The sequence below is a fragment of the Haliotis asinina genome, chromosome 12 (genome assembly GCF_037392515.1).
Source record: "Haliotis asinina isolate JCU_RB_2024 chromosome 12, JCU_Hal_asi_v2, whole genome shotgun sequence".
Classification (NCBI taxonomy): domain Eukaryota; kingdom Metazoa; phylum Mollusca; class Gastropoda; order Lepetellida; family Haliotidae; genus Haliotis; species Haliotis asinina.
In genome coordinates this window covers 28,267,441-28,286,083 of record NC_090291.1, presented here as the reverse complement: position 1 = coordinate 28,286,083, position 18,643 = coordinate 28,267,441, and the positions used below count along the sequence as shown (strand labels likewise).

At 41.1% G+C, this 18,643-nt stretch overlaps 2 protein-coding genes and 1 long non-coding RNA gene across 3 annotated transcripts; 2 read left to right on the top strand and 1 right to left on the bottom strand.

Moving 5' to 3' along the window:
• The first annotated feature begins 1,543 nt into the window (after positions 1–1,543).
• Positions 1,544–9,408, top strand: LOC137258261 (uncharacterized). Its single transcript, XR_010954620.1, has 3 exons — positions 1,544–1,676; positions 3,152–3,252; positions 6,640–9,408. It is a non-coding gene; the product is annotated as an uncharacterized lncRNA (long non-coding RNA).
• A 1,663-nt stretch (positions 9,409–11,071) lies between these two features.
• LOC137257451 (alpha-protein kinase vwkA-like) lies at positions 11,072–11,830 on the bottom strand. The gene has a single exon (XM_067794781.1). The coding sequence runs from the start codon at positions 11,828–11,830 to the stop codon at positions 11,072–11,074; it is 759 nt and encodes a 252-aa protein (XP_067650882.1).
• Positions 11,831–12,691: 861 nt separating this feature from the next.
• On the top strand, positions 12,692–16,435 carry LOC137257450 (coagulation factor V-like). Its single transcript, XM_067794780.1, has 2 exons — positions 12,692–12,704; positions 14,757–16,435. Exons 1-2 carry the CDS (start codon positions 12,692–12,694, stop codon positions 16,433–16,435), a joined length of 1,692 nt encoding a protein of 563 aa, XP_067650881.1.
• The last annotated feature ends 2,208 nt before the right edge of the window (positions 16,436–18,643 follow it).

Here is an 18,643-nt window from a genome sequence, read left to right as displayed (position 1 = left end):
AGAGTGCGGACTTTACATCGCAACAAAGTTTCCAGCAACAACGAAATGAGTCATATGTAAGGTGTTTACGACACAACATGATTTTGAGATATTACCGATCCAATAAATTCATCAGATATAACCAGAACAACTGTTTAAACACGAGGTCAAAGACAATCGACAATACTGCATAGATAAATGCTCCCTGAGAGAAAGAATATATGTACTGCCACACCCCGTTCTGTCGACGTTGAAGGTGTCGTGAAGATCAGTAACCCATGCATGTCGTAAGTGGCGACTAACGGGATCAGGTGGTCAGGCTCGATGACTAGGTTGACACATGTCATCTTATGCCAGTTGCGTAGATCGATGCTCATGCTGTTGCTCACTGGATTGTCTGGTCCAGACTCGATTGTTTACAAACCGTCGCCATATGGCTAGAATATTGTTTGGGCGGTGTAAAACTAAATTCACTCACTCGACGTTGAATGGACCTAAGTAATCTATTCGAGTTATCCGAGGTTCGATGCCAGCAGATCCGTGAAGGTCTGGGGTAGAATAGGCCTTTAGCACCCCATGCTTGCCACAAACGGCGACTATGCTTGTCGTAAGAGGCGACTAACGGGATCTGGTGGTCAGTCTCCTGATTTGACGCTGACTTGGTTGACACATCGGTTCCTAGTAGTGCAGACAGCTGGTCATGTTGTTGATCACTGGATTGTCTGACCTCGACTCGATTATTTACAGACCGCCGCCATATAGCTGGAATATTGCTACGTGCGCCGTAAAACTAACCTCACTCACCCACTCGATGCAACCAAATGACGACGAGTAAAGAAGTTTATGTAGTAACAAACTAACTTCGAGACAACCGAATGACTATTTCAGGTAATATACCCTGGCGGCTTAGGACAACTTAAACTGTAAGAGAGTAATGGAAAACATTCAACATGAAACACTAATCGTCACAAGATAAACAAAGCAAAACATTATCTGCATGTGGGAAGAGTATATCGGCTTGCATATTGATCTTTGGGGTGTATGTAATTTGATAATACATTCAGAATATTTTGATTATCATATGTATTCTATAGGTACTATTGTACTAAAGATATCATATATATTGTATTTACTTACCGCCTCATGTGTACACGTGATATGCATATGTTGATATCACTTACGATGCGAAATAAATCATTAATAGTCACTGTGGTACTAAATCCTTTAACGTCCCATCTTGTAGGTAATGCGTGGGATGTATAGCGGTAAACCTGGTTTATTTACAATCACGTGCACACCTGCGCACGTCAATCACATCGACGATAATGACAATCTCAACTACACCTGCATATTTCAGTCGTCATGATTTTGTTTCGACTGATTAACGTGTTTAGCATGCTTGTGTTGAAATCATTAAATCAATTCATGTGTCGTCATTACTGTAAAGTCGCTGCGGTAATGCTACCATCAAATCAGTGATTGAGCATTATTATCGAATTCACGCGTAGGCGATGCTTCCCTCGCGTAGCGGGTTTCCATGGCAACCTCAACAGACACTACACACGATCAATAGGGCGACCAGAAACTCGCCAAAATGGCGATCGCAACAGTTTCGTCCGCAGTACGGGGTAAAGTTACTCAGTTTTAAGGATCTGTTGTAGCGTTTATTCAAACTGAGTCGGTTTATATTGAATCAGGTAAGTGACCGTGCTGTTTTTTTTCTTTCCATATTCACAACCGCCACATGTGAGCTTGGTCATCTTGAAATGTACGTGCTGTATAAATGTCGATTTCCCAGCTGATCGACAGCTTGACGACAGATAGCATCTGTTCATGACGGACATGTATATTACAGTCTCATGTCCCGACACTGATATCCGTTGTCCATTATCTGTCCATCATAGCAGGGTGAAATATACAAGGATGCCATCTGCTGCACATTTACCGTTATAATGTAACTCGTAAACGTAACTCATGTGTATATCAACAATTACACCAGTCATGGAAATGAACGTTTCATGAAACACATGGGACTGTTTATTTTGTAGAATTATTAGACTGAGCTTGTGCAAATGTGAGAAAGGTGTTTCAATTCAGTCGGAGTCATCAGCTTCGGACCCATCAGGGTTAATAACGTATGTAAACACAGGTTTGTTTTTATTATATTGTTTACATTATGCAAGGAAAACGCGCGTGTATAGTTTTTAATTGTTGATTGTGGTTTTGGTGAATCGATAAAATATACCCACAACGCGCATGCATCTTTCCAAATAGGGTCGTGCGTTTCTATCGCATCCAATTTCACCGTTCGCCGTTCACCGTGTATGTTTGAGGAATTCAACCTGAATACATTAACGAAATGAAACCGCTAGAACGGTAGTTTGGATAAAAAGGGAGGCAACTGCTGTGAGGCGTGGTGATATGCCGGTCACGCATGCACGTTCGTATAATGTACAACGTGAACAGATGTGCGTGTTGTGAATGCCGGCTGTGCACTGCATAGCAATTACACGTGAAATATTTCCCCAGTCCTGGTACACCTAGTGTAGGTATAAGTTCATGCATGCGAAAGGTAGGTGTGGGGCCATTCACTGCACGTGTCTTGTTTTGTTCTCGGCTTTTTATGAAAACTATTCACAATTTTATAACATGTCCATGCATATTCTTTATTATATTTCTTCTGTTCCATGTTGTACTTTCCTTTAACTGGAGTAAATTTATGACGTGACACGTTTTGAGATATACATATCACAGTGTGATACAACTGCCTTCCTTTGAACACACTGTTCACGCGGCGGTTATTTGTTTATGTGTGCGTGTGTGTGAGTGTGTGTGTGAGTGCGTGTGAGTGAGTGTGTGTGAGTGTGTGTGAGTGAGTGAGTGTGTGTATGTGTGTGAGAGAGAGAGAGAGAGAGAGTGTGTGTGTGAGTGTGTATGTGTGTGTGTGCCATCATCATCATCATATGAATAATATAATGTTTATCGTTATTTGAATACTAGCCATAGCCACCGAAACCAACAACGCCCATTGGTTTACATGAGAGGACATGCTTGTACATCTTACATCAGTGTAAACAGAGGTTCTGTATATGTGATGAATGGTTCAGTGATTCATGCTTCACGTTTTTCTCATTTCACATTAAACATCTCTGACTCTGGTGTTTGTGTACAGGCACGGCGGCGCGAGAAGGCGTGGCGGTGTGTGGTGACTGACGCTATCAACAGGTATCCCAGACGGGTGCAACTGTACACCTTGTAGCGACTGATAACAAGGTAAGAGCGATACGTCTGTGCACGTTATCGCACAGTTGGCAGCGTAAACTTCATTTGAGCTTCGTCTCTTTAACATAACTGCGGTTGTTCATTTTTTCTGATTAACGTTTTTTCTCCTGAAAATGAGTCAGTTTGATAGAAACAAAAACACCTATTTATATTTAAAGGAGCCCCCATGAGACGGGCATTCATTAAATGAAAATCTAGATTTGTTTTATAAGGGCTGAAACATTACAGACGTAGCTTAGCTGAAAGGAGTGAGTGAGTGAGTGAGTTTGGTTTTACGCCGCTTTTAGCAATATTCCAGCGATATCACGGCGGGGGACACCAGAAAATGGGCCTCACACATTGTACCCATGCTTAGCTGAAAGGAAAGTATAATAGTTAGATCTAAGGAAAGTTCAACTGTGAAGCAGTCTAATTGTTGTAGTTTTGTGTTCAAGGTGATGAAGGAGCGAGCCATCAAAGGATCCATGATTTTTTTCGTATTTGGCAGCGGTCTTTTTTTTGTCTGTTGAATTTTGCGGAATATTAGTGAAAACTAGACTAACGCTCTACAAATTATCACTTTGAATATACTTGTGTGTGAATTATGAGGACGTCATTTAGAACAGTCGGTTAAGTTAATTTTGTGAGGTCAAATTGATGTTTAGCCCGGGGAGCGCAGCTGACCGTAAAATGCATGTATGACTCCCGGAAGTGCCGGTGCTCTAAAGCAGGTGACTCGGTGTAGATACAGTAAAATATACACATGTAGCAGCATTCGATGCCTGCTAGGGCTTACCTGTTTTAGACGAACAATTTTGATTTCTGAAATAATAAAAAATAAACTTTAACTAATTAAATGTGTTTCATTCACAATAAAAAAGGTTTATATTCAGAAACTGATGAAATCTGGACTTTTGAAAGTAAGTTAGAATTGTGTGGTAGTGTGTGTGTGTTTGTGTGTGTGTTTGTGTGTGTGTTTGTGTGTGTGTTTGTGTGTGTGTTTGGCCATAGTCAGTGCTTTGTAACTTACGTTCGTGAATACAGCTTGTAATACATGTGTGACCTTTGACCTGAGACAGGTGGCATAATTACCAAGGATCGATTGGCTGGTCAGTATTGCTTCTCTTGGTAACGGAGTGTTAATATGTGATTGTCAATCAGCTGTCACGACCTGTTGTCAATAGCTGTTACAACGTCTTGTATCTATCAATCCAGTTGGGGGAAAGCTGAATGGACATAACGAGATCACACAAAATCAATAACGGCCATTGCTATATATTGATGTGATCAACGTGCACGAATTATAGTGTAATCCGTTCTGTCGCTGAATTTGATAATCGTGTGATGTATGTTGTCAATGTACAGACCTGGGTAATTTATTACACATGAATTTATTCGCATAGTAAAAAATGCATGGGTGGTGTTCTCCCTAAAAGAGAATAGTTTAGTTTATGTTATCATTGAATAATTCTCATTTGATATCACTCCCATGCACATTAATAAACTCACTCACTCACTATTTGATATCAGTTTACTTGTGGTGAGAATCTATATTTCTGTGGCTGAAAACCCACAATGAGGGAACGGGTGTGGTTGACGTCCATGTCTATGATTGGCTATTGACGGACTTCCTCTCAGATATTAATTAATTGATATGTTACACGCGCTTAGCGTGAATTTCTCTAAGTTTGTGTGAAAACGTTGTGATTCCAGATAGTTAATCAGCATTGTTTGGTCTTGCATTATTATCATTGCCGTGATGTTGCGCATGTATAGTGGAAAGTTCAAACGTGTAGGGGAGAGTCACAGCAGCTAACAGTAGTTACCCTGTTGACGTCACAGTTGACTGTTGTGTACCGTATATGACGAACATACAGTAGGCTAAATATCATCCAAAATCAGACCACCAGTGATGCCATGAATGGGATAACCTAGGCCCCTATTCACGAAAGGATCCTAGCCCTAGGATATCCTAACTTTGATCCTGGGGTCCAGGATAGGTGTCGTTACTGGACATATTAAGGGGAATAAAATGCTGCTTAATATCTGACCTTCATAACAATGTATCAGATGTATTTGTATTTTATATACTACAATGTACGTTATGCATTTATTACATAATTTGACTTGCCATAAATGACGACAATTGATTTCCCTCCATGATGTCTATAGCTAACGACGACACGGGGCAAAGACCCGGGTACAATTCGCCATATCGGTACTATGTGTGAAGCCTACTCCCGGTGTCCCCTGTCGTGATATTGCTTGCATAAATGCAACAGGCGGCATAAAACCAAACTCACTCAGTCACTCATTCTTACAATGACAGAGAAGTCAAACACACTCGCGCACTCACGCACGCTCGCACGCATAAAGACATGGGGGCATGACACAACTGTGCTTTACACAAGGTCACTGAAAGTCAGGTCACACTATCAACAGTACACAATTTTGTATGATGTCGTGTTAACTATTCCAGTGCAGAGATCCACGTTGTGACACGATACGTTTTAGTAGTATCACAAAAAAATACAAAATGAAATCGTACACGAGAACGAAAGTACCAGCGGAAAGGATGGCTTAAGTTTATTTAATATGTAAATTAGTGTTAGATTCCAATATTTTTCTGTTTGTTGACATGGCTAATGTCGCGCGGTTTTAGTTGACGTCATTGTATATATTTTACCTAATTTCTGTTCAAATATCAAGAAAGTCTCAGTTTATCGGTCAGAATTTACGCTGTTTTGTCAGAACGTAGACTGAATGCCATATAATGAAGATGTTCTCATGTTTGTGTGTTTCGGAATAAACAGGCTGTCACGGCCCAGCAAATCTCACAAATGCAATATTGATTCCTAAACAGGATATTCACCACCCCACACTTAATACTCGCGAAATACCCCCAGTATCTCACCCAAGCTTCCTTTTGAAGTCAGCTTTGGATGAGAGAAAGCGTTCTCAACCTGTGGTTATTTCCGCTTAGCGAAAAATTTTCCGCTTAGCGAAAAATAAATCTTTGACCTTGTCGGCATCGTGTGTTTTGAAAGCTGATGCAGCAGCCATGGTTGGTAGAATAATATTCAAACAGAAAAATCGAATTTCCTTCCTCAATCGTTAGTAGATGCCACCCATGAAGATTCGGGTTGTAACTGGTCTTTAGTAATCCATGCTTGTTGTAAGAGGCGACTAACGGGATCGGGTGGTCAGACTCACTGACTTGATTGACACATGTCATCGTATCCCATATGTATTGATCAATGCTCATGCTGTCGATCACAGGAACGCCTCCATTGCTCAGTGCGGCGTAAAACTAAACTCACGAGAAGTCTATGTGTGCGCCTTTGGTTTGAAAGAGCGGAGTCTGTGTTATTAAAGTGTTATTTCGTCATCTCGTTTCAGATTCTTAAATCTACAACAATGAAGATCTTATGTCTCGAACGGGACAACACAACGTTTCAGTCACGTGACGACGGGGCAGGTAACTCGTACCGATCTAGCTTCGAGTTGTTCCCCTTTCACGAGGGAAAGGACCATGCCGTTTACAAGGGCATGCTGAACGGTACAGGCCCAAAACGGGGGATGTTCTGTGCTGTGAAAGCGTGCGTCACCCACACCGGAAGGGAGGCAGACTGGTGGAGCGTGGAGGAAGCTTCCAAGGCTGGACGCCAGATGGCGACACTCTTCAACCAGTGTCTCAAACGCAAAGTTATCCGTTTTACAACGCCGCTCGTCGCTCAAATGAACAAAGTGTCAGATTTCAGCGGTGTAATGAAGTTATTCCAGCCCCACGAGAAGAAACTGAAATTAAAAGAATATGTACTTCTTGAAGATTTCATTGAGGGAACGTTTAAAAGATTCAGTTCTGCGAGTGGTGCTTCTACTGACTCGGGGGAAGCGGATATGACGCAAGCATTCTCGCACTTCACGTGGCACCAGTCGAGAGAGCTCGTGATTTGCGGGCTTCAGGGTGTGAGTAATGGCAGCGCCTATCATTTCACTTCCCCAACCATCCATTCATTATCCGGTCGATTCGGTCAGAATGACTGTCGATTTCCTGGTATTTCAGAATTCTTCTCTCATCATCACTGTAACAATATCTGCTGCAACTGGGACACCCCCTTTAAACAAGTACCGTATCATCCACACCCGTTCAGCTTAAATACGTACCCATTACAGTCTCTACCCCCTACAGCTCCATTATATAATACCTGTTAAAGGAGCTCTTCCTGTGAATATCGTGGGTAATATTTGCTTGACATGCATAGGTACATCGTGATTCAGAGAGGACGAGTTGTCACCGGCTTTCTGCTTTTAAGACTATATAAATGAATTTTCAAACAGTATAGTATTTGACCCGTGAGAAATGGAACAATACTAGCAGACCCCATTTAAGGAAAGGGCCATTTGTATTATTGCCGGCGTTATGTTATAATATCTGTACTTGTGTTTCAGATATTTTTCCGAAAACGTGCAAGTATTTTAAAAATCCCCTTGACACACCATTTGAAAGAACCATTTGCATTGCATATGCATGATGTTATGCTGATATTTGTGTTTTTGATATTACACATTGTTTAGAAAGTATGGAAGGACTCCCTTTAAGGGGTAGGCATTTGTTCTGATGCAAGACTGACCAATGTTATAAACTGGTTATACATGTGCACAGTTTAAAACCGAAGTATTTTATTGATACTCTCTCGATGACCTACTTTTAAGATCTGTTCGTGTACCGATGCGTTCATGACGTCACGTTGAGTTGTTTATTCAGATTTATGTTTACGTTGTTTACTGTTTTAAAGTTTATTCAGGTTCCAAAGGTCAAACTGAAGCCTTTTAGCTTCACAGCCTATTTATTCTCCGCTGTTACGTCAACTATAGGTACAGAAATTCCCTAGAGTGAACATTCGTTAATCCGAAACTGTACGTCAAAGGCAATGTAGTCCGGGCCCTATTTTGTTTATCCGGACGATGTTAAAGGGCACGGTCCGGATTAACAGGAATTCGCTTTGTGGTGGTGTAAGCTTGTGTTCATTAGTTGTGGCTAGTACAAAACACTCACTGTGATATGAGAGAGGATGGGTATGCCTTTGTTATATGGGTTATGTGTGTTTCAATAATAGTTTAGTTTTCTCAATCCCAGTGTCAAACATCATGTTGATTTTGTTAAATTACTAATTACGTATTAGTGAAAAAGTTTATAGAGCTAAGTCACAAACGGACGCCGCTGCGATTTAGGCTATGTTTGATTTTGACAATTAAGTTTAATAGTTTTATAGAACTACATTACATTATCATACTGTTTGCAACTATTCATAATGGAGATGGTTTTGAAAGTATTGTGTACATCACGTGTAATTTTAATGTTTCTACAATCTCTCATGTTTGTTGACTTTTAGTTAGTTATTGTGTTCACTGCTCATGTTATTGGCCATCAATGATGTTGATTCCTATTTTCTTCGATATTTCACAATTCACAGTTCACGTTTTGATATCTTTGAATGTCACCGTGCATTTTAAAAGTTTTCCCCCTATATTTTATGCCACATATTTGCATACTTTTCATCTTACATACACATGTCATCCATGTCTATCGTTCGGCATATGGAATATATAAAATTATTGTGATTAATGAGAAATTATATACGCAAATCAAAACGAAACTATGAATGTCTATAACCAACATTTCATATGTTGTTCGTGCAATATTTTATGTTTTCACTGTTCGTTTTGTTAATAAGTTATTGATTGTGTATTATATCATTATATATGTGTTAGAGATACCTAATTTATACTATTCGTCAGAGTATTGGTGGGACCCGATTATCCTCAGAAAGTCGTTATTATTACCATCAGTATCATCTGTATGTGGGTCCAAAGTAATTATAGGGGAATGTGTTTTTGTTTATGTTCAAGTATTGCTTATTTGTTGCCGACCTGAAGAACAGACGTCGGGAGATAGCGCTATTAATCACCAGTCAATGGTATAAAGCTGAATTAGGAAGACATTGTCTACTATCAAAGGCGTATGTTCCCTACCAATCTGTCGAGGGTGATGAGAATTTGATGTTGAATTTGATGTTTTGTTTAGTGAAACTATTTATTCGTTTAGACATTTACTCTCATGCATGTTTGTACATGAATTATATCTATTAAATATGTTTTGCATCATGGTGTTTCGTCTATTTACGTAACCGATCGAAAGGCAGGGGCGGCTGAGAACGGAGATCGAGCTTGACCGTAATTTATCTGACGGAGACCTAAGCGCTCTACCATTAGAAGCATCCATAAAATACGCCGTAGTCAAACGCATGTCTTTGAAAATGTCGTTTTGAACAGTATCGCAAATTTTGCAACCCGACTCAGATCTATAGCAAGGTAAACTTTGCAACAATACGATGTAGCAACGACTTAAAAGCAAACTCTTTTTTTCATAAACACGCAAAACACATTGCAATATTTTCGCCCCTCTCACCCAGCATAAGGAGCAGGTTGGGGGCAGAATTTACCACCGAACTCACGTGACTGTTTAGTTTTCTAATCGGCATCAAGATAGGCTGATGTTGAACTCCGCTGCCAGAAGGGCTGCAAGAAGGAATCCCAGTCTTGGAAGCGAGGGTATCTATTCATCAGAGTTCTCAACGCGTCTGGCACCATTCTTCCAATATTCACCGAACAGCTTCCCCTTGAACAAAGCATACTCCCGGCCCTCCACATAAGGATACAGTTTAAACTTAGTTCAATATTTGGACCCATCCTCATCTCTATGCTTTGTCAGGACGTGAAAAGAGAGAGAAAAAGACATGAGACTCTGAGAAAAAAAAACACGGAAGAAATAAGCCGAATCACATCAGAAACGTTCTTAAATATTCAGATGGAACAGGAATGTACTGGAAAGGTTAAACAACACAGAAATTAATTAAGGTCAAATACGCAAGTTACTACAAAGGGAATGGTTATTTTATCAAAAGTAAAATGCATTAAAGAAGACACATTGAACCGCGTACATCTAGAAATATATAACGTAAGTGCTTTCTTTCTTATCAGGTAACAATGCAAATACTAACGGAAACATTTTACCAGCAACAAAAACATGGACAGAATGTATCTGGGCAAAGAGTCCAGGACACGTGCTGAAGGTGTCATCGCAGAAAATGGTATTAGCCTGGAACAGATATTGGAGAGTCAGCGTTGTCGCAAAGATGTATATGTGTGATACTGATAACGAAATTAAGTATAACAACAACAATTCACCTCAGGATCGGACTCGCGTGGCTGACACCTCTTCACTGGATTGCCCCAACTAAGCCTTCTTTTGTTCGCCGATTGACTGAACTTCGGAAACCGTATCGTAGACCGCTGCTTTACACCCGTCGCTTATTAGAGGAAACACCGTAAAATGATATGCATGCGTGGTATTGATGGTGTGTGAGTCGAAATTAAATGCAATTCGCCCAGTGTAATAATATAGCATTGTTTGATGTACTGATGAAACAGTCTCATAGTAACTTTCGTGTCGCGTTATGTACAGACACAGGATAGACACAGGATTACTAGAAGGGACACGAGTGGGACAAGAGTTGTGTCCCTTACCACACCTCGAATTCGACTTGCAAGATGAAGGCGTAAATACACAAATAGAAACAAATTCTATTTCAGGTTTGTCAGAAGCATACTCTTGTTTGTAGATTTTACCAACGATCGCCATAACCAGAATTTCTAAACTGATCCGGGCCACATCGCCCTTTTTAAAACCAATTGAATCCTGATTTAGCCAAGGAAGTCATCCCCACCATAAAATGTAGAACAGTGTCATGCACATCACGATAACCTACTATGTATACAAGGCAGTCGGTACTGGCATGTTCCGACAAATGTCATTGCAACGATGATATTTGAAAAATGATGCAATTCCATCCCCTCCTTTGTCTCTTGGTCCATAATTGTGCACAACATCAGCATCAGACTCTGATGGTACCGAGTGAATAGTTGGGTCACTGAGGCAGAAGTGACCCTTTCTGTTGACACCTCGCAGTCCACAAATGACCAGTCTGCCCATGGTGAAATTCCAGGTGAAGTGCCCAAATGCTTGCAGAACATCACTTTCCTGGGGACCCACAAAGCCAGAATCACTGATGTAGAGAGTCCTGGTTTTACCAAGAAAGTCTTCAACTACTACAACCTCGCCCTCCTTTAGGCGCTTCCGGTGCGGCCAAAATGCCAGAATAATATATCCCCAAAAAGATTTGGCATTCCACGCAGCGTCCATCTGAGCTCGAAGAGGAACGGAAAACACCACCTTAGTCCTGGGCATCATCAGCTTATTGAACTCTGCTGCCAGAAGAGCTGCACGCTTGGAACACATCATGTAAGAATCCCAGTCTTGGAAGCGTGGGTGACAGTTCATCCAGGTTCTCACGGTACAAAGTCCGCCGTGCCTGGCACCATTCTTCCCATATTCGCCGAACAGCTTCCCCTTGAACAAAGCATACTCCTGGTCCTCTACATAAGGATACAGTTCAAAGTTAGCTCGATATTTGGACCCATCCTCATCTCTATCCTTTGTCAGGAAGGTGTCGTTATCGTGAGGCATTTTGTTGGGTAAGCACGTCAGGTTGTCTGAAAACTAAGCGTGTATCTAAAGTAAAACCAACAAATTTATTGGTCCTACAAAGCCACTTGATACTGCTTCTATCACCACAAATTCTGCTCCAAATAATACCTCTGTTGCAGACACTACTGATGCCAGTGCTGGCTTTGCTGCTACTACTACTACTACTACTACTACTACTACTACTACTACTACTACTACTACTACTACTACTACTACTACTACTACTACTACTACTGTTTCTATCACAGTTACGACAACTACGACTACCCAATCCAAATCACGTCTACTTCTACTTCTGTCACGAAGATCTGGGTTCTTCAGCGACCCATGCTTCTCGAGAGAGGCAGCTAACGGGATCGTATGGAATCCTAGAAGGAACATTGTCGCGTTGTTGCAAAAAACAGGCAAGATTAACCTAAGCGCGACAATGCGACAGCGCGACATTTCGGCCATTTGTCGCATTGTCATATTTTGAAAAATATTTTTCTATTGATCCAAAGAGCAACATACCACATAGCGACAATTTACAAGGTCAAAAGGTCTAAGATATGTACAAAAAGCCTACAAATGCACGACAACACGACAATACGTTAACGCGACATAATTAATATGTCGTATTAGCGCACTGTCGCCATTTTATGTTACCGGTGCGCGTGTGTAGAAAGTCAGTTAGTCTACGCAGTAAATGTTATTCTCTGTTTCAGACTTCACTGATCTTTTTAAAATGAAGCAATGGCAGTTGGGGCTGCTTTTCTTGAGCTAAAATCAATTATTGTTGCTTTGAAATTTTTTTTTCATATATCACTGCTACTATTCACCATGTTCACTGTAATGGTCAAAATGGTCATTCCAGGTATTTCTAGCAATTTGCTGTGTAGGGTTGCGTCTCTTAGTCGCACCAGAAAGTTATGATCACAGGTTCGAAACCCAGCACCATACACATTCATCACTTTGTACTTTTCACCAATATCAAGCTGAGAGCTTGTGAAAAAGTAAAATATTATTAAAATTCAGACCACAGCGGCATAAACATCAGATGAAGTCCTCGTATGATTGACTATGTTCGACAGTTTGACTCGCGACAGAGTTTTTTGGCACATCCCTGTCCCACGCTGATGAATTGTCTGAGATCTGCTTCTGTTTAACCAGCAGTGGATAGATACCAGGTTGAGTGAGATGGTAATATCACTTAAGCCTCCAACGCCTCAAAGTCATTACTTCCACTTTGAAAACAACCATGCAAATGAACTGTTATCATTATGATCTACAAAACGACGAAATCGCTGGACAGAGTTGCATACCACTGGAGTGCAGGAAGTTAAACTAACTCACTCGCGCTCGATCACACACTCAAGGGAATTTGGTAAATTTAGCATGGTATCATTCTATAATTCAATAATTTTGTCAGACGGTACCATACCCAGAGATACACATATACTGGTATAGTTTCAAACATAGACAAGATACTACATACAAGATACTCTCATCCACACCTGCTCCCTTCAACTACTTCTACAACTGTCAATACTGCGTCTACTACTACAACCTGTATACAAGATACTCTCAGTCACACCTCTATACAAGATACTCTCAATCACACCCCTATACAAGATACTCTCAGTCACCCCGCTATACAAGATAATCTCAGTCACACCCCTATACAAGATACTCTCAGTCACACCTCTATACAAGATACTCTCAGTCACACCCCTATACAAGATACTCTCAGTCACCCCGCTATACAAGATACTCTCAGTCACACCTCTATACAAGATACTCTCAGTCACACCTCTATACAAGATACTCTCAGTCACACCCCTATACAAGATACTCTCAGTCACCCCGCTATACAAGATACTCTCAACCACACCTCTATACAAGATACTCTCAGTCACACCTCTATACAAGATACTCTCAGTCACACCCCTATACAAGATACTCTCAGTCACACCTCTATACAAGATACTCTCAGCCACACCCCTATACAAGATACTCTCAGTCACCCCGCTATACAAGATACTCTCAGTCACACCTCTATACAAGATACTCTCAGTCACACCCCTATACAAGATACTCTCAGTCACCCCGCTATACAAGATACTCTCAATCACACCGCTATACAAGATACTCTCAGTCACACCTCTATACAAGATACTCTCAGTCACACTTCTATACAAGATACTCTCAGTCACACCTCTATACAAGATACTCTCAGTCACACCTCTATACAAGATACTCTCAGTCACACCTCTATACAAGATACTCTCAGTCACACTTCTATACAAGATACTCTCAGTCACACCCCTATACAAGATACTCTCAGTCACCCCGCTATACAAGATACTCTCAATCACACCGCTATACACGATACTCTCAATCACACCGCTATACAAGATACTCTCAGTCACACCTCTATACAAGATACTCTCAGTCACACCTCTATACAAGATACTCTCAGTCACACCCCTATACAAGATACTCTCAGTCACACCCCTATACAAGATACTCTCAGTCACCCCGCTATACAAGATACTCTCAATCACACCGCTATACAAGATACTCTCAGTCACACCTCTATACAAGATACTCTCAGTCACACTTCTATACAAGATACTCTCAGTCACACCTCTATACTAGATACTCTCAGTCACACCTCTATACAAGATACTCTCAGTCACACCTCTATACAAGATACTCTCAGTCACCCCGCTATACAAGATACTCTCAATCACACCGCTATACAAGATACTCTCAGTCACACCTCTATACAAGATACTCTCAGTCACACTTCTATGCAAGATACTCTCAGTCACACCTCTATACAAGATACTCTCAGTCACCCCGCTATACAAGATACTCTGTCACACCTCTATACAAGATACTCTCAGTCACACTTCTACACAAGATACTCTCAGTCACACCCCGATACAAGATACTCTCAGTCACACCCCTATACAAGATACTCTCAATCACACCGCTATACAAGATACTCTCAATCACACCGCTATACAAGATACTCTCAGTCACACCGCTATACAAGATACTCTCAGTCACACCTCTATACAAGATACTCTCAGTCACACCTCTATACAAGATACTCTCAGTCACACCTCTATACAAGATACTCTCAGTCACCCCGCTATACAAGATACTCTCAGTCACACCCCTATACAAGATACTCTCAGTCACACCTCTATACAAGATACTCTCAGTCACACCCCTATACAAGATACTCTCAGTCACCCCGCTATACAAGATACTCTCAATCACACCGCTATACAAGATACTCTCAGTCACACCTCTATACAAGATACTCTCAGTCACACCTCTATACAAGATACTCTCAGTCACACCTCTATAAAAGATACTCTCAGTCACCCCGCTATACAAGATACTCTCAGTCACACCCCTATACAAGATACTCTCAGTCACACCTCTATACAAGATACTCTCAGTCACACCCCTATACAAGATACTCTCAGTCACCCCGCTATACAAGATACTCTCAGTCACACCTCTATACAAGATACTCTCAGTCACACCTCTATACAAGATACTCTCAGTCACACCTCTATACAAGATACTCTCAGTCACACCTCTATACAAGATACTCTCAGTCACCCCGCTATACAAGATACTCTCAGTCACACCTCTATACAAGATACTCTCAATCACACCGCTATACAAGATACTCTCAGTCACACCTCTATACAAGATACTCTCAGTCACACTTCTATACAAGATACTCTCAGTCACACCCCTATACAAGATACTCTCAGTCACCCCGCTATGCAAGATACTCTCAATCACACCGCTATACAAGATACTCTCAGTCACACCTCTATACAAGATACTCTCAGTCACCCCGCTATACAAGATACTCTCATTCACACCGCTATACAAGATACTCTCAGTCACACCTCTATACAAGATACTCTCAGTCACCCCGCTATACAAGATACTCTCAATCACACCGCTATACAAGATACTCTCAGTCACACCTCTATACAAGATACTCTCAGTCACCCCGCTATACAAGATACTCTCGGTCACCCCGCTATACAAGATACTCTCAGTCACACCTCTATACAAGATACTCTCAGTCACCCCGCTATACAAGATACTCTCAGTCACACCTCTATACAAGATACTCTCAGTCACCCCGCTATACAAGATACTCTCAGTCACACCCCTATACAAGATACTCTCAGTCACACCCCTATAGAAGATACTCTCAGGCACACCTCTATACAAGATACTCTCAGTCACACCCCTATACAAGATACTCTCAGTCACACCCCTATACAAGATACTCTCAGTCACACCTCTATACAAGATACTCTCAGTCACACCCCTATACAAGATACTCTCAGTCACCCCGCTATACAAGATACTCTCAGTCACACCCCTATACAAGATACTCTCAGTCACCCCGCTATACAAGATACTCTCAGTCACCCCGCTATACAAGATACTCTCAACGACACCTGCTTCCTTCAACTACTCCTGCCAGTCCACATCACAACTACATCTACGACTACAGCGTCTACAAAATATACCGTCGGTACTTCAACTACGTGGTGACTTGTTACTTATTGTTAATTACAGAACATACTGATGATATTCCCTTACCTGTAGGGACATCCGAGGTGCGTTCTGCAGTGAGCGTTGATTTCGCGATGCAGCTATATACGGCAAAGTCCATTTCCCGGGAAAACTAACCTAAGAGATGTTTTTTCACATGACTTATCATTAAATATGGAGAGGTCAGATCACTCGTGCAACAGTTGAGTGTGCATTTTCCGCAGCGGACAGAATACTGTTCACACCATAAATAAATCTGGTGTATCTTTGGATTTTTTTTTTGTCGTTCATGCTGTGACATACAATTTAGCGACTCAGGAAAAGGTGTCCATGTCTTAGCTTGTCGTGGGCATATTACACCATGTGGGGGCACGCAGTCTTGAAGCTAAAATACGTTCAACTCATCAACTCATAAATGTTTATCGATTGTAAAACAGTAAAGGAGCAGCAGAGGATTATAGATTTGGTCGCCGCAGTCTGACGTAATATATACGACATTCGTCAACTTACTATGTCGTTTAGAACCAAATGCAAGGAAAAGTAAGGTAGGCTAGTGGTTAAAGTGTTAGCTCGTCACTCTGATGTCCTAGGTCTTATCCACTCGACATACGCGACATTTTGATGAAACATTGTATTGTCGCGTGTCGCGTTTTATAATGTGTGGTAGTGTATTTGGGTACGAGAGTATTCAGTGCAGACGTTCCGTGCATTAAGTCACGTGATAAATGTGTTTTAAATGGGTGGACCGCACGTGAACCAGGCAATTGAGATTCACGACTGACGGGGCAGGACTGACAACATGGGGCACTTTTCGGATCATGGTGTTCAAGATTCTGCTTTTCCGAAACTTTCTGAACAATCAAATGGTGACGAATTTCAGCATGTACGATAAAAAACCCAAAGACATATCGGGACGTAGATCTATTTATGGTGGGAACAGTATTCTGTTTCGTCCACTGCGGAATATACACGCAACTGTAATCTGTTCTCTCTATTTGTAACGGTAAGTCATGCGAAAAAACATCTTCCTGGGAAATGGACTTTCCAGTATATAGCTGCATAGCGCTGTCACACCGCACCGGAGAACGTACCTCGGATGTTGCTACGGGCAGAGACCATATAATGTTATATGGTCTCTGCTACTGGTAAGGAAATATCATCAGTAGGTTCTGTAATTATTAATGAGTAATAGGTCACCACGTAGTTGAAGTACTGACGGTATATCAGCTACATACTGGGAAGTTCATTTCCCGGGAAAACTAACCTACGAGGGTTTTCTTTTTCGCATGACTTATCATTAAATATAGAGAGGTCAGATCACTCGTGCAACAGTTGTGTGTGTATTTTCCTCAGTGGACGAAACAGAATACTGTTTCCACCATAAATAAATCTAGGTCCCGATGTATCTTTGGCGGTTTTTTTATCGCACATGCATGGTAAAGTAAGTTCGTCACTCTGATATCCTAGGTTTTGCACGTTTATTCTGTATGTATGATCTATTCAGTGGTGGGCACAACTTGAAAGATTAATACATATCCAACATGCTTGACCAGTTGGACAGCGGAGTCGTGATGATCTGGGTTAGCATCAGTATGGGAATATACTAAAAAAGGCCGCATTGCTAAAATCCGTTTTTCGAAGTAGAATGTTTTAATAACTAATGCTCATGGTGGTCACACCAGGTACTGACTTTGTCACAATGTCGTCACAGACAGAAGTGGAGGAAAAATGTACCCAACCCTGTGTAAGATTTGGTTGTTGTACATTCTTTATTTATTGTGTAATCCGATTATATAAAACACGTCGAGGTAAACTGATATTTTTGTCACGCGTTTCTTTGGGGCCAGTGTAGTTGCATATGGAAATATATCTAGGCCTGATCCTATTGTACCACGCCAGTCGTGGACTCTATGGCAACAGCGACAACGAGCTGATGTTGATGTTTCAGAGAGTGGTGTTATAGATTTATGTCAAAGTGTCAGTGATCACAAAGGTACATTTATCACTGTTGATGCTCATGTAAATACCAACTTAGCCTATAAGAGAAAAGTATTATGTTATGAAAGAGGTGACTATGAGCAACTCAATGCTATGATTAATGGAACAAATTGGAAATACTTATTTAGTTGCTGCAGGAACGTTAATGAAGCATGTGCACAATTTTACAAACATCTCAACCGCTTTATTTCATTGTGCATTCCTTTTAAA